Genomic DNA, 13,353 nt, shown 5'->3' on the forward strand with positions numbered 1-13,353 from the left:
GGGTGCTCGGCTCACCCGGCCGTGGGACCGCAGCAGCGCTCACCACCCCCGGCTTCCTGCCCGCTACCCGGAACGGAGCCGCCGGCCCCGCGCCCCGGCACTTTCCACCCGGGGACCCAAAGGGCCTCTCCCTGCAGGAGCCAGCAGCGGGGCCGGGGGAAGCCGTGGCAGGGCTGGAGCTGACGCGCAGCCCCAGGGCCTTCCCCTCCCCGTCACCTTCCCCGGGGCGGGGGAAAGCCGCGGGGAAACGAAGCTGCTGCAGGTGGGGAAACTGAGGCACGGCTGCGCCGAGCCCTAGGGATTGGATTGAAGCCGGGCGGCGGGGCCGGGGTTCGGTGGCTGCGGGTTCGTGGCCACCCCGCCGCCGTGACGCAGGAGGGCGGCGAGCCGGGCTGGTGGAACCGGCCGGGCTCCTGGGCACGTCGGCGGGACGGGGCCGTGCGCGAGCGGGTTGGCCCAGTTGGGTGAGCGCCGCGCAGCCCCGGGGGCCGGCCAGACGCCAGCGCTGGGAACACCGGCCCCGACACGTCCCCATGGCAAGCAGGGAGTCAGCCTGGGGACCCCGACAGCACGGCCGCACCGAGCCCGTTCCCCCTTCGCAGGAGGAAGGAGGGGAGCCGCTGCTTTGCTTCCTCCTCCGTTTTTGGGTTTCCCTTCCTCCTGCAGGGCTTGTGTGCAAGGGCAAAGCTTGGCACACTGTGCACACGCGTGTGCACCGCACAGACAGGTGAGGTGGTGGAGGTGTGCATGGGATATTGCACGCTGATGGGGGGGGTGCATGGCCGTGCAAGGAGGGAGCTGCAGGGGGCTGCACGCAGGCACAGCCCCAAACACATGAAGGACACGGGACCCCCCCCCCCCACCCCCAGCCCCAACAGCAAGAGCAGGCGCGGTTGCATCCAGACTGCCCAAATTTATTTCAAAAATAAAAAATAAAATATTAAAGACCGAAAGCCTCGCTCTCCCCCCCGCCCCCCCCCCTCCCCGAAACACACAAAAAAGACTTTTACAGACAAAAAACACATCACATGGGTTCTCTATTTGCACAGATCTCCTGACGAAAAAATCAAAGTCGGACAAGAAAAAGGATTTCTACGGCCTATGCAAGACTATGTCAGTATTGGCTCAGTCGGGTAATTAATGTCTATAAATATTAGCCCCACGGCTTGCAGACAGCCATGACCAAGTACTGGGTTTGTTTATTCATTATTTTTTTTTTTTACTCTTTTTTTTTCTTTCCTCTTTTCCTCCTTTAAGTTAAAAAAAATCCAACCAACCAACAGGCGGGTGGGAAAGAGCCCAGCGACTCGGCCGTTGGTCTCCGCCGCGGAGGGAAGGCGCCATTTCTTCTCCCTCCGAAAAATAAAAATAATAAAAAAACACCCCAAAACAAAGCCCCCCCTCACCCTCGCTGCGGCAGCGGGGCCGGTGGCGCCCAGGCACACGCGTGTCCCCCCCCCCGCCGCCCGCGCGGACCGGTAAAGTGCACGCGGGGCCGAGGAGGGGGGGGGCCGGGAAGGGGGGGGCCCAGCCCCGCAGCCGAGCAATGCTACATATAGAAGGGAAGGAAAACAAACGGCCCCCAGGCTGGTGGGGGCCCCCAGCACCTCCGAAAGAGACTTCGTCTCCTCCTGCCCGTGCTGGGGGGGCTGGGCCGCCCCCGCTGCGCCCCTCGTCACAGCCAAAGCAGCAGCTTGGAGCCCCCCCCGGGCAGCACCGGGAGCCAGGCGCCCCCCGGCTGGGGCAGGGGAGGATGCTGGGGGGGGGCGGGGGGGGGCAGCTCCTGCCTCAGACCCTCCCCAAAGCAGGGGGGAGGCTGCCCCAGCTGCCCACCCCTCCCTCAGACCCCCCCTCCCCATTAAACGGTCCCCCCGGCGCAGCCACAATCCGCAGGAGCCGGCAAATCTAGAGGAGATCTGGCCCACGAAAACAGAAAGGAGACCCCCAAGGGGGATGGAGAAAGGGGGGGGGGGGCAGGGGGCACCCCCCTCCCGGCAGAGTCCGCGGCGGCCCCCGGGGCTCCGGCCCGGCTCTATGCTACGACGAATTCGGACTTGATGTCCGCCTTGACCTCCGGCTTCCAGACCGAGTCCTCGAAGTCCAGGTCGAGGCTGCCCTCGCTGGAGACGCTGCTGTTGCTGTTGGTGCGGCTGGACTTGCGGTTGGGCAGCCAGTGGTAGGGGGCGCGGGCGTCCCTGCGCGCCTTCCTGCGCAGCCGCTTCTGCTGCATCAGCAGCTGCAGCCGCTCCACCTTGCAGCGCGTCGCCCGGTTCTCCGTCTGCCGCAAGCGGTCGCCTGGGGGGGTAAAATTGGGGGCACGGGGTCACCCAGGGTCGTGGTCGTGGTGTGCAGTACCCGCAGCCACCCGAAATTGGTCCTAGTAGGGTGCGGGACTCCATCCCTTTTTACCCCCCAAAAATTGGTCCTACTAGGGCGCAGGGTGCAGGACTCCATCCCTTTTCTTCCACCCCAAAAAAGGGTTTAAGGAGCATGTTTTGCGGTGCTGACCCTGCTGCAGCATGCGGGAGGATGAAGATGCAGAGAAGGAGGAAGAAGGGAACCAAAGGGAACCAAGGGGAACCAAGGGGAACCCGCTCGGTGACAAACGCGGCTGGGGGAGCGCCAAACCCCCAGCCACAACCACAGGGACGGGGGCTTGGGATGGAGAGGGGATGGAGCAGCTCCACTGGGCCTCCTGCCTCAGTTTCCCCAGCACGGGGACGTGGCTGAACCCTCAGCACCCCACCAGCCCCCCCATGAACACAGCGGGTGAAAACCCCCTCCGATGCCACCTCCAAGCAGGGCGCATCCCACCGGTCCCCAGTGCTGCCTGACTGGGGCAACTGGGACCCAAGCTGGTCTCTAGGGACAGAGCCCAGGCAGTGGGGCAGCCCCACGCAACAGCCCAAAAGTGAGGGTTTTGGCATCGCCAGCTGGAGCACGGGTGGAAAACACCCCAGAAACGGGGGGGGCACAGAGCAGGTGCCACCAGGTCGGGGACAGGAGCTGCCCCCGCATCCCCGACCCACAGCACCTTGCTGGGAATTCCAGCACCCCAAAAAGTGCCCCGGGGCTGGGGGTGGCTCTGGCCACGCAGGGTGAGCTCAGCCTGGCTCGTCAGGCACTGGGGGGGGGCCACAGGTGGCCCTGGGAAGCCCCAGGGTGGCGGTGGCACCGGGGGGGGGGGGCCCGGCCACGTCACCGAGGGCTGGGACCAGGCATGGAGCCGCCCCCAGCTGGGGGGGGACACACCCCCTAAAGGGCCAGGAGAGAAGGAAGAGAAAAAAGCAAGGGGAAAGCAAGGACCCCCCCCCCCCCCGGTTTCAGTTCTTTTCTCTACGCAAATCGTGAGGGGGGGGGGGGGGGCAGGGTGCATGCATTCAGGCACCTTCCGGCCTCGGGGCGCGCAGGTGTGCATGGGGGGGGCTGCGGGAGCCAGCCTGTCTGTGTCCCCCCCCCCGGGGAAACCCGCCCTCGCCCCCATGCTGTGACCAGGGGGGTGGGCAAGGAGTGGGAGCTGTCATTGTCACCCCCCCCCCCCCCAAGCACCGCCCACACAGAGGGACACGGGGACAAGGATGGGGACACCGCCGGCACTTGGGGTTGCAAAAAAAGCAGCACCAAGAAGGGGGCAATGGGGAGGGGGGTGCTGGGGGGGGGGCAGCACGAGGTGTGGGGGCGCTGCCTCGGTGTCCCCACCATGGGACGTGTCCCCACAGCTGTCCCCAGGGCTGTGACGGATCTGGGGCAGCTGCTGGGAAAGGAGGAAGAGGAGGAGGAGGAAGAAGGAAAAAACCCCAGGGGGAGGAGAGGAGGCGGCGCAGAGCCCGCGGGCAGGGGGCTGCTCCCTTGGGGCAGGCGACAACCTTGGCACCCCCCCGGCACCGTGTCCCCAAATCCTGAGCACCCAGGGGGGCTCTGCAGGGGACCCCCAAGGCCAGGGGTGCAGGATGGGGTGTGACTGCCCCCCAGGGGAGGGTGCCCCCTGGAAACATCCCCTAATTACCACAGCTCGTTACCCAAAGCTCTGCAGGGAATTAACCCTTTGTGCAAAAATGGGGAGAGGGAGCGGGGCCAGCTCCGGGCTCTGCAGGGACCCCCCCCCAGCCAGGAACCTAAACAGGATGGGAGGGGTCTGAGCGCGGATCCCAAATCCCCGGCGCGTCCCCGTGCTCACCGCTGGGCTTGCACATCCGGATCTGGCTTTGGCACTGGACGACGGGGTGCAGGGGCGGGGAGGCCGCGGCCGCCGGCAGCGGCTCTGAGGTAGTTTTGGTGGCGAGGTCCGGGGACGAGGGGGGCGAGGAGGAAGAGGAAGAGGAGGAGGAGGAGGAGAACTGCGTCTGGCAGCGGAGCTGCGCCAGGGACTGGGGCATGCCCTGGTAGTGTCGCGTGGCGCTGAGGAGGTCGTTCAGGATCTGCAGGATGGTGCCGATGTCCCGCCGCGGCCGCCCGCTGCTGTCCTGGCAGTTGGGGTGCAAAGTGCCTGGGGGGGGGCAGAGAGGACATGAGGACCCCCTCCCATGGCAACCCACAGCCCCCTGCTGCCCCCAGCCCCCCAGCACTGGCCGGCACGTACCGGAGAAGGTCCCTGAGAAGACCCCAGGCGCGTGGTTGACGAAGCTCTCGATGACGGCCCCGGGTTTGCGGGAGCGGGCGCTCGGGGCAGGGCTGCTGCCCGGGGGGGAGCCGCTGCGCGTGCTGCAGTCCACCTGCAGGCGGGGAGAGATGTGGGGTCAACCTCCAGAGCCACACGGGACCACGCATCGCCCTGACCCCAGCCCCCCATACAGCCAGGAGACCCCCCCAGGCAGGGAGCAGGGCCAGCAGCCACCACCAGCACTTGGCCAGGGGGATGCGCAGCACCCAGCCTTGCTCCCCTACCCCAAACCTACAAACCCTGGCACCCCGACACCCCCCAAACACACAGCAGCACCCTGACCCCCCCCAAAACACAACCCACGGGACCCCCTCACCCCGACCCACCTCTGAGCAGGAGGACACCACGCTGCTGTTCACCGTCTGCGTGCTGGCCCCGTGCGAGCGGAACATCCCAGCGGTGACGGGAGCGGGGTGGGGGGCGTTACAGTACACGGGGGGGGCTGGCGTGGCAGGCGTGGGGCTGGGGGCCGGGCTCTGCTGGCACGCAGGCACCACGGGGATGCGGGCGAAGCCGGAGCCGGCGCCTCCGTGCAGCGTCCGGCAGTGGGGGCTGGCGGCGGCCCCCGCCTCGCCGCGGCTGGCGATGACGTGCCGGTGCTGGAGCTGCCCGCTGCTCTGCTGGGCCGCCAGCTGGAGCTGCACGAACATCATATGGTCGCCCACGCGCAGGGCCAGGGTGAGCGGCGAGCGGCCCGACAAGAAGTCATTGACCTGGGGGGGGGGGAGAAGGAAGGGGCATCGTCAGCACCGCGTGCGGCCACCCCGTGCCCCCCGTGCCCTCCCCAGGGACCCGCGGGGCAGGAGGCAAAGGGGCGACCCCTCCCCGTGCCAGGCTGGCAGCAAGGCGAGCGCAACCGCGTCCCCGCGCGACCCCAGCCCGGTGCCAGCTCCCTCAGCTGACAGCGCCGGGTTATTTTCCTTTCCCCCCCCCCGCCTCATCCCGGTCCCCCCCCCGCCCTTTATCTCCCAGCACAAAGCCGCCGTGCCCGCCCTCCGCGGCACCGATCCCGCTGCTGCCGCCAGCGCCGCCGGGCAGGGACGGGGCCGAGGCTGCCGCCCACCCCCAGAGCCGGCGGCGCAGCTGCAGCACCCCCACCCTGCCCACCCCCGGGGGGGGCACAGGGGGGGGCTGCTCTGCCACAAGGACGGGGAGGGGGGCAGGTGAGGACATGCCGGGTCCTTGCCGTGCTCATTGCCATGGCTTTGGGCTAGCAGGCAGGGGGTGGACGCCCCCCCCCCCCGGCCCCCACTATCCCCTCCCCATAAAGCCTAAGCTGGGGGGGGGACAGGGGGGGCAGGCCCGGCTGCAGGCTTGGCCCCTGCCCACCCCGGAGGCCCCCGCCGCAGGCAGGTGATGGAGCAGCTGCAGCGCGGAGCCGAGACAAGAGCAGGGCCTGACCCTGCCCAGCGCCGGAGGGGGGGGGGGCAATCCCCACCATCTGCTGCCCCCCCCACACACTTCAACTCAGCCCCCCAGGAGGCATAAATCACCCCAGACCGCAGCCACAGCAAAACAGGGGCACCCCAACAGCACTGCTCCCCCAGCACCCCCGGGGGGGGGGGGGATGAAAGGGCTGTGACCCCTCCCCAAATGCTCCCCCATCTCCCTGTGCTTTCATGAGCACTGCTGGGGGGGGGGGGGGGGTGACACCTCTCACCCCCACCACCCAGAGAGCAGAAGGGCACAGGCTGGCCGTGGGCAGGACACGGGGTCACAGCTCACGGGGATGACGCCGCCACCGCCCCCCCGGCTTCCCCAGCCCAGCACGTGCGGCACCGTGCCCGGCTCCTGGCAGACGTCACCCACCCACCCCCACATCAACATCACCCACACCACGGGGGGGGGACCCCAGGACCCTCAATCCCCCCCCCACATCACCACCCAAGGGCCGGCGCCTCGGGCAGAGCGCAGCCCCCAGCACCCTGCGCCCGGCCCCGTCCCGGCTCCCCCGCGCCCCGCTGGCGCGGAGGCCGCTTCTGAGAAGCCGTGGGAAAAGCAGCTTTAAAAATACCAGCAGCAAAGCCCCGAGCATGTCAGGCGGAGGCTGCAGAGGAAGAGGTGGGCGTGAAGGAGACACTGCAGCTCTGGACACGGAGGTTACGGGGCGAGGGGGCGGGAGAGGACGGCGCTTTGTGCACGGGGACGGGCTCGGGCACACGTGTGCGCGCACGGCACCTGGCCCTGGGAAAGGGGCCCCAGGCAGCCCCCCCCGCCTGCCCCACAGACCCCAAATCCCTTCATACGGGGGGGTTTAGGATGGAGCACACGGGGCCAGCAGCTCCAACCCCTGAACGCTGCCCCCAGCCATCGGCCACCGCTGCCCCTGCTTGGCCACCGAAACCTCCCCGGCCCCACGGTGGCCCCCAGGGAGCGGGGTCTGCTCGCAGTGTTCCCACAAGCAGGGGGCACGCAGAGCCCCCCCTTCCTGATCCCAGCACCACCACCGCCCTCTCTCCGTCCCATTCCCCCCCCCCCCAGCACAGCGAGGGCTCGCTCAGCCCGTGGGGAGCCCCGCGCGCCTCCTGGGGGCCCCCTGACGTCAGCGGGCGCCCGAGGCGGCCTCGCGGCTGCATCTGACTCACACCTGCCTGGGCGCCCTGCCTGACCCCTCGCCGGCGCTGGGAGAAACCAGAGAGCCCCAAACCCACGCCGAGCCCAGCGCCGGGTGCTTCCCGCAGCACCCACAGCAACCCCTGCCTCCCCTGGGGGGGGTGGTGGTGGTGGTGGTGGGGGTCCCGCCAACCCCACAGCTCCCCCACCTCCCCAATACCCCAGGCAGCAGGGCGGCTGGAAGCTGCAGGAACGCAGCTCTGGGGCTCCCAGCACCCGCCCCCACGCCGCTGCCACCCCCCCCCCGGCAAAACCAGGCCGCTCCAATGCAAACACGTCCCACCCAGCCGCCTGCTCGGCCGCCCACGGCCGGCCGGGGAGGACCCTGTCCCTCCCAACCCGCTGCGCCGCAGGGGCTGGGAGCGGGGACAGCCCTGCCGGGAGGGAGGGGGGGGGGCTGGGGGCAGCCGGTCCCCAAACCCCCAGTGCCCGGGGGTCCCCCCTGGACCCCACCACGTCCCCGCAGGGGAACCGGCCGCGTTGTGCCGGGCTCCGGGCCCGCAGGGATGGGGCAAGTGTCTCCCGGCTGCTTCTGAGAAATGCCGATGAGTCAGAGAACGCCGCATTCCCGCCTCGCTCCAACGCCTGGCCCCGCATAACCCCGGCCCCCAGCCCCAAAGCACCTCCCCATGGGGCACCGGGAGCTGCCCCCCACCCAGGGGGGGCCACACCAGCCCCCGTCACCACCTCTCCTGGGCAGGGATGCCCGGCACCCCCCCAGAAATGCAGGCAAGCTGAGCTGCCGTGCTCCCTGGCAGCTCCAGAAGGTAAAAGCCAGCCCAGACCACGAAAGAGCCGGGGGGGAGGGAGCAGGAAATAAGCCCCCCCAGCCCCTACAGGCTTCCAGGCGAGCTCTCCAGCCGGGCGCAGCTGCAGCCGACAGCTGGGACCCCCCCGCCTGCTCCTGTGCTCGCCCCGCCGCTGCTTGGGGTTTTTTCCATGCCAAGCAGGGCAGAGGGCCAGAGCCCCTCGGCCACCGTTGAGAAATCAAATTCCTCCGGCCACAGCCCCCGGCAGGGCAGGATGCAACCCCCCCGCCCCCCCTCATGGGACCCCAACACGGCCACACTGGGACAGGGACGGGGCTGCGGGGACGAGAGCCGCCTGCCCGCACGGGGGCTGCGGGCACAGCTCCCTGGAAAGCGGGGGCAGCCACCCCAACCCCCCCCCCCCCCAACATCCTTCCAGGAAGACCCCGCAGCGCCCGGCGTCACCTCCTGCCCGGCCACCACTTCCCGATGGCACCTGGGCAGGGGGTGGCAGCGCCCGGCCCCCCGCCACCCCCAGAGGAAGTCGGCGCAGCGCTCCCTGCGCTGCCGGAGGATGCGTGACGCAGGCAGCACCGAGCAAAGCATGAATGAGAGGAGTGGTTTCCTGCCCCCCCCCCCCCCCCCCCCCCCTCCGCCCCCCCAGGTGCTGGCGGTTCCTCCTGCGCAGCCCCGGCTTCCTGAATCACCGACCCTGGAGGAACCTGCAGCGGGCAGGGAGGCGCGGAGCCGCTTCCCCCCCCGCCTGACAGGAGCCGGGCAGGGTGGTACAAGGCCAGGAGCAGCACTGCCCCCCCCCCAAAAAAAAGGGGCAAGGCACATCCTGAGCCCCCCCCTGCTCCAGGCACTTCCCTGGCCCCCAGCACCTCCCTGGGGTGCTGCACAGCCCTACCCAAGACCACCACACCCCGATGCTGGCACCCACATGGGGCCCCCCACCCAAAAAACAGCTCCAAGTGGGGGGGGAAGGAGCCAGCCCCATTGCATGACCCCACATCCACGCTCACCCTGCCCACACAGGGTTAAAAACAGCCGCAGAAAGTCAAGGTCACCCCGGGCAGCCAAGGGCACCGCAGGTCACCAAAAGATCCCCCTGGGAGGGGTGTCCCCATGAGGGGGGGGGGGCACAGCCATGCCCTCACCGAGCCCCCTGCGCTCAGCCCCTTCTTCTAAACCCAGCGAGGCAGCCTTAAAAAAAATAAAAAATAAAAAAAAACACAAAACCCAACAAAAAAACAACAAAAAACAACCTTTTAAAAGCGAGCTGCGGCGCTGGCCGGAAGGGAAGGAAGGAGCTGAGCAGCAATAAGAAAGGGGCTGAAAACAAAGGAGCGGGGCCTGCGCGGCTGGGGGTAAATTCCACCTTCGCGGCAGGCAGGCGGCTGCGCGCGCACCCGCGGCGGCTCCCCCCGGCCCTGGGAACGCTTCCTCCCCCGGGACCCCCCCCCTCACATTGCTGCCACCACCACCACCGCCGCCGCCACCCCCCCGCCACCTCCCTCCCGCGCTCGAGGCCGCCCCAGCCAAGAAACTTCGCAGCTCCCCCCAACGTGGCCTCCGCCGGCACCACCCCCGCGCCCCCTCCTCAGCACAAGGCCGGCGCCGGGGACTCGGCACCGCAACGCCAGGGTGCAAGAATTCCCCCCCCCCTCCCAACACGCCTTCAAGGCCGGGTCCAAGGGGATGGAGAGAGCATTCCGGGAGGGGACACCGAGCTCTATAGCCCGCAGTGTGTGTGTGTGTGTGGGGGGGGGGCTCAGCCCCATGTCCCCCCCCCAGGCTGGGCTCGCCGCCGACCTGCTGCGTGACCTTGGGTGAGTCACGGCACCTCCCCGGCTCTGCCCTCCCGGCCCTGCGGTGTTTGGGCTGCGAGCGGCAGCGTGGGACCTCCCCGCCCGGCTGCTGGGCACGATGACGGAGCCAGCCCCGGGCACCACCCTCAGCGCCCCCACCCCTGCCGGGGGTGCAGCCGGAGCGGGCGCCTCGCTCGGGGAGGGGAAGAGGAGCGAGGCCGTGGCCGGTCCTTCCTCCCCCCCAACACCCCCCCAGCAGAGCCCTTTGTCTCCCGCAGCCAGCCTCTCACCTGAGTTTCAGTCAAGCTTTCCAGGGCTTGCATCACCGACTGCTCTGGCCTGGACGCCTGGGACTGGGGAGGAGGTGGGGGGGGGAAAAAGGGGAAGAAGAAAAAAAAAAAAAAAGAGGGGGGGTTATTAACATTACAAACGCGGAGAAGGAGGGGGCGGCTGTGCGGCAGGGCTGACATGTCACTTCCACTATTTCTACAGCAGCCCTGAGAAAGCCCTGAAATATTCAAGCCGGCGCCCAGCCCAACCTCCCCCCGGGGGCTGGGGGCTGCCGGCACCTCCTGGCCCGGGGCTTTAATAACACAGGGGGACGAGTGGGAGGGGAAAAAGGAGGGGGGGGGGACACACAGCACGGGGGGGGGACACACAGCGCGGGGCTGCTTACCATCAGGCCAGCCTCCACGGTGGGCACCAGCGTCAGCTTGCTGCCTTCCACGACCCCCAGGTCCTGCAGCTTCCCGGAGCTCAGGCGGCTGCGGGGGGAGAGCGGCCGGGGGTGGGTGCCACGGGCAAGGGCAGCGCAGCCCCGCGGGTGGCAGAGAGCACGGGGGGGGGGCACACAGCGACCCCAAACCCTGCTCATTCCAGGGGCTGAGCCCCCTCCAGCACCCCCTCCCCCAGCACTCCCAGCACCCGTCTGCCCCCCCCCCCATGCACGCTAGGTGCAGCCACCCCCCCCCATGCATGCAGGGTGCTGGGACCCCCCCTTCCCTGCAGGGTGCAGGAGGTGGTTGGCTCCCCCCCCCCCCCGCCCCCTTCAAGTTGCTCGGGGCCGGCTGCGGGCAGGGGGGGGCGCAGAGCCCCCGAGCTGGCGGCTGCGCTCCGGAGGCGGCCGCAGGAGGGGGGGGGGGGGGAAGCGCTGCTGCCGTCCCCCCCCCCCCAAACCTTTGTCAGACAAAGGACTCCCCCTCCCCTCGCCCCCCAGCAACCGCCCCCGGGCTGGAGGGGGGGGGAACTGGAGCCATGCAACCGCCACCGAAGTTGAGCCCAGAACAAAGGGCAGGGCCCGGCCCCGGGCCCCTCGGGGGGGGGGGGCACAGCCAGGAGCCTCCCCCCCCTCCACCCCGCTCCCCCCCCCCGGGCCCCCCCTCGGCTCGGGGCCGAGGTGGGGGCGAGGGGACGCCCCCGCGGCCGGGGGCTGTGCCCAGCCCTACCTCTCTTTGTGCAGCAGGGCCAGCCGCTCCTTCGGCACCTTGAGGCGCTGGGACAGGCGGCGCTTCAGCCCCTCCACCGTCTCCTCGGCGGGCACGGCGAGCTCATAGCGGGTGCCGGTGGTGGTGTTGATGCACAGGTTCATGGGGGGCTCTCCGGGGAGCCCCTCGCAGGCGGCAGCCCCCCGGCTGCAGCTCCTGGCGCCGGGCTGCGGGTCCATCCGCCGACCTGCGGGGGCAGCGGTGCTCGGTGCCGGTGGCGGACAAAGGAGGGGCCGGGGCCGCTCCGCCGAGACCCGCGGAGGGAGGGGGGGGGGTCGCTCGGGACCCGAGCGGAGCCTCGCGGGTAAGGAACCGGGAGGGTGCGGGAAAAGGGGGGGGGCGGCGGCGCGGGGACCCTCCCGGGAGCCAAAAATTAAATAATTAAAAAAATTTAAAAAAAATAAAAAATAATAAAAGCGGATCCCCGGGGCCTGCTCGGTGCCTCCGCGGCTGCCTGCCTGCCCGCTCGGGCCGGGGCCGGGCCCGGGGCTCGGAGGCGCTGGGGCTGTGCCCGCGGCCGGACCCGAACCGGCAGCGCCGCCGCCGCCGCGCGGAGCCGTGGAAGCGGCGGGCGGGGGGCGGGGGCGGCGCAAAGTAGCAGCGGCCCCGGGGCGGGGCCTCGCCCTCATTCACTCCGACTCCGCCGGCGGCAGCGACCAATGGGAGCTCGCCCAGCTCCCGGCCGCCCGCGGTGGCGGCCAATAGCGGCCGAGCTCCTGCTCCCCACGTGGCCCGGCGGGAGGGCGGCCCCGGCCGGATTCCTCCCGCCCACGCGGCCCCGAGGCCCCGCCCCCCGCCGCCCCCCGCGCGCCCTCGCGCCTCGCGGCCATTCATAAGCCCGGGGCCGCACAACAAAGGGCCCGGCACGGCCCCGCCACCGCCACCGGGCCTGGGGGGGGGGGGAAAAACGGGGACAACGGCCCCACCGGAACGGGCTCCGGGAGAAGGGCCCGGGGGCGGAGGGGTTGGAGCGGGACGCGGGAGAGCGGCGGCTGCGAGGGGGAACCGGGGGGGGGGGAGGCCGGTACCGGGGGAGGGGCCGGGCGGGACACGGAGCCCCCGGGGACACCGAGGCGGAAAGGGCGGGGGGGGGCCGCGCAGAGTCACCCGCGCCCGGTCACGCCCGCCCGGTCACACGCACCCGCCCGGTCACCCTCCCGGTGACGCCGTTAGGGCCGAGGGGAGCTGCCCCGGTGGGGCTGGGCTCCGTCCCCCCCCCTCCTCCTTCCCGGGCACGGTCCCGCTGTGCCCCCCCCCCGGTGCAACGAGCCCCGGCCCCGCAGTGCCCCGGGCCCGGCAGCGCGGGGGGAGCCGGCCCGGGGGGCGCGGGGGGGGGCTATGAGTCAGCAAAGCGCGGGCGCCCTCTGCTGGCCCCGCCGCGCCTCCAACGCCCCGGGGGGGCCCGCAGCGGGGGGGGCCCCGCCGGGACACGGGGAGCCCGGCTGCGCTGTGCCCCGGGGCCGCTGCTCGCCCGCCCGCCCCGAGCGCCCCCAGCCCGTGCCCCCCCGCACACCGGGGCTGGGGGCCAGGGGCCGTTCGCCGGCCGGGGGGGGCACAACCGGGCGCCCCCTCCCCGGGCAGCCCGAGCTCAGGCCACCCGCCGCTGTTCCCGGGCACCGGAGGCAAACCGCGAGTGGCCGAGGGCACCGACGGCGGGGCTGGGGGGGCCCCAGACTCCCCCAGCGGGGGGGGGCTCCGCCGCCTTCACCCCCTCCCCAGAACAGCCGCTCCCGGCCAAGCGCCCCCCCGACCCCCAGCACGGCGCCGGTCAACGGAAACCGCCCGAGCCCCGGCTCCCCCCCGCCCCCCCCCCCCCGAAACCCAGCCCGGTCCCGATGGCCTCCCCCAACCCCCCCACCCCCCCCCCGACGGCGCTGCCCTCCCCACTCACCGTGCCCGGAGCGCGGCCCCGCGGTTCCCCGGCGCGGCTGGAGCTCGGCTGCCTCCGACGGGGGGGGGGGGGGGGAGGAAAAAGGAAGAAAGAAAGCGAGAAGCGTCCCGGGGGGGGGCCGGTGGTGGAGGGCTCGGGCCCCGCT

General features: G+C 70.8%; 1 protein-coding gene across 3 annotated transcripts; it reads right to left on the bottom strand.

Moving 5' to 3' along the window:
* Positions 1 to 1,004: 1,004 nt before the first annotated feature.
* On the bottom strand, positions 1,005 to 13,353 carry MIDN (midnolin). 3 transcript variants are annotated; one of them, XM_068661447.1, is made up of 8 exons: positions 13,209 to 13,353; positions 11,279 to 11,504; positions 10,510 to 10,597; positions 10,124 to 10,186; positions 4,987 to 5,373; positions 4,580 to 4,712; positions 4,178 to 4,486; positions 1,005 to 2,295 (listed from the first exon to the last, which is right to left on the bottom strand). In XM_068661447.1, exons 2-8 carry the CDS (start codon positions 11,494 to 11,496, stop codon positions 2,033 to 2,035), a joined length of 1,461 nt encoding a protein of 486 aa, XP_068517548.1. In that variant the 5' UTR covers positions 11,497 to 11,504; positions 13,209 to 13,353; the 3' UTR covers positions 1,005 to 2,032. The 3 variants fall into 3 exon arrangements, with proteins under 3 accessions (XP_068517548.1, XP_068517546.1, XP_068517547.1); XM_068661445.1 differs by lacking the exon at positions 13,209 to 13,353 and having other exon boundaries at positions 11,279 to 12,121; XM_068661446.1 differs by lacking the exons at positions 10,124 to 10,186; positions 10,510 to 10,597; positions 11,279 to 11,504; positions 13,209 to 13,353 and adding an exon at positions 8,488 to 8,643.

This window comes from Anas acuta, chromosome 26, assembly GCF_963932015.1.
Source record: "Anas acuta chromosome 26, bAnaAcu1.1, whole genome shotgun sequence".
NCBI lineage: Eukaryota > Metazoa > Chordata > Aves > Anseriformes > Anatidae > Anas > Anas acuta.

What these genes read in the sequence shown, in the direction of transcription:
- MIDN (XM_068661445.1), bottom strand. Translation starts at nt 11,946, where the DNA reads ATGAGGGCGAGGCCCCGCCCCGGGGCCGCTGCTACTTTGCGCCGCCCC. An exon ending in AAAGCTTGACTGAAACTCAG is followed by an intron (nt 5,374 to 10,123) that starts GTGAGAGGCTGG and finishes CCCCCCCCCCAG; the next exon opens with GTCAATGACTTCTTGTCGGG. An exon ending in CCGGATGTGCAAGCCCAGCG is followed by an intron (nt 2,296 to 4,177) that starts GTGAGCACGGGG and finishes TTACCCCCCCAG; the next exon opens with GCGACCGCTTGCGGCAGACG.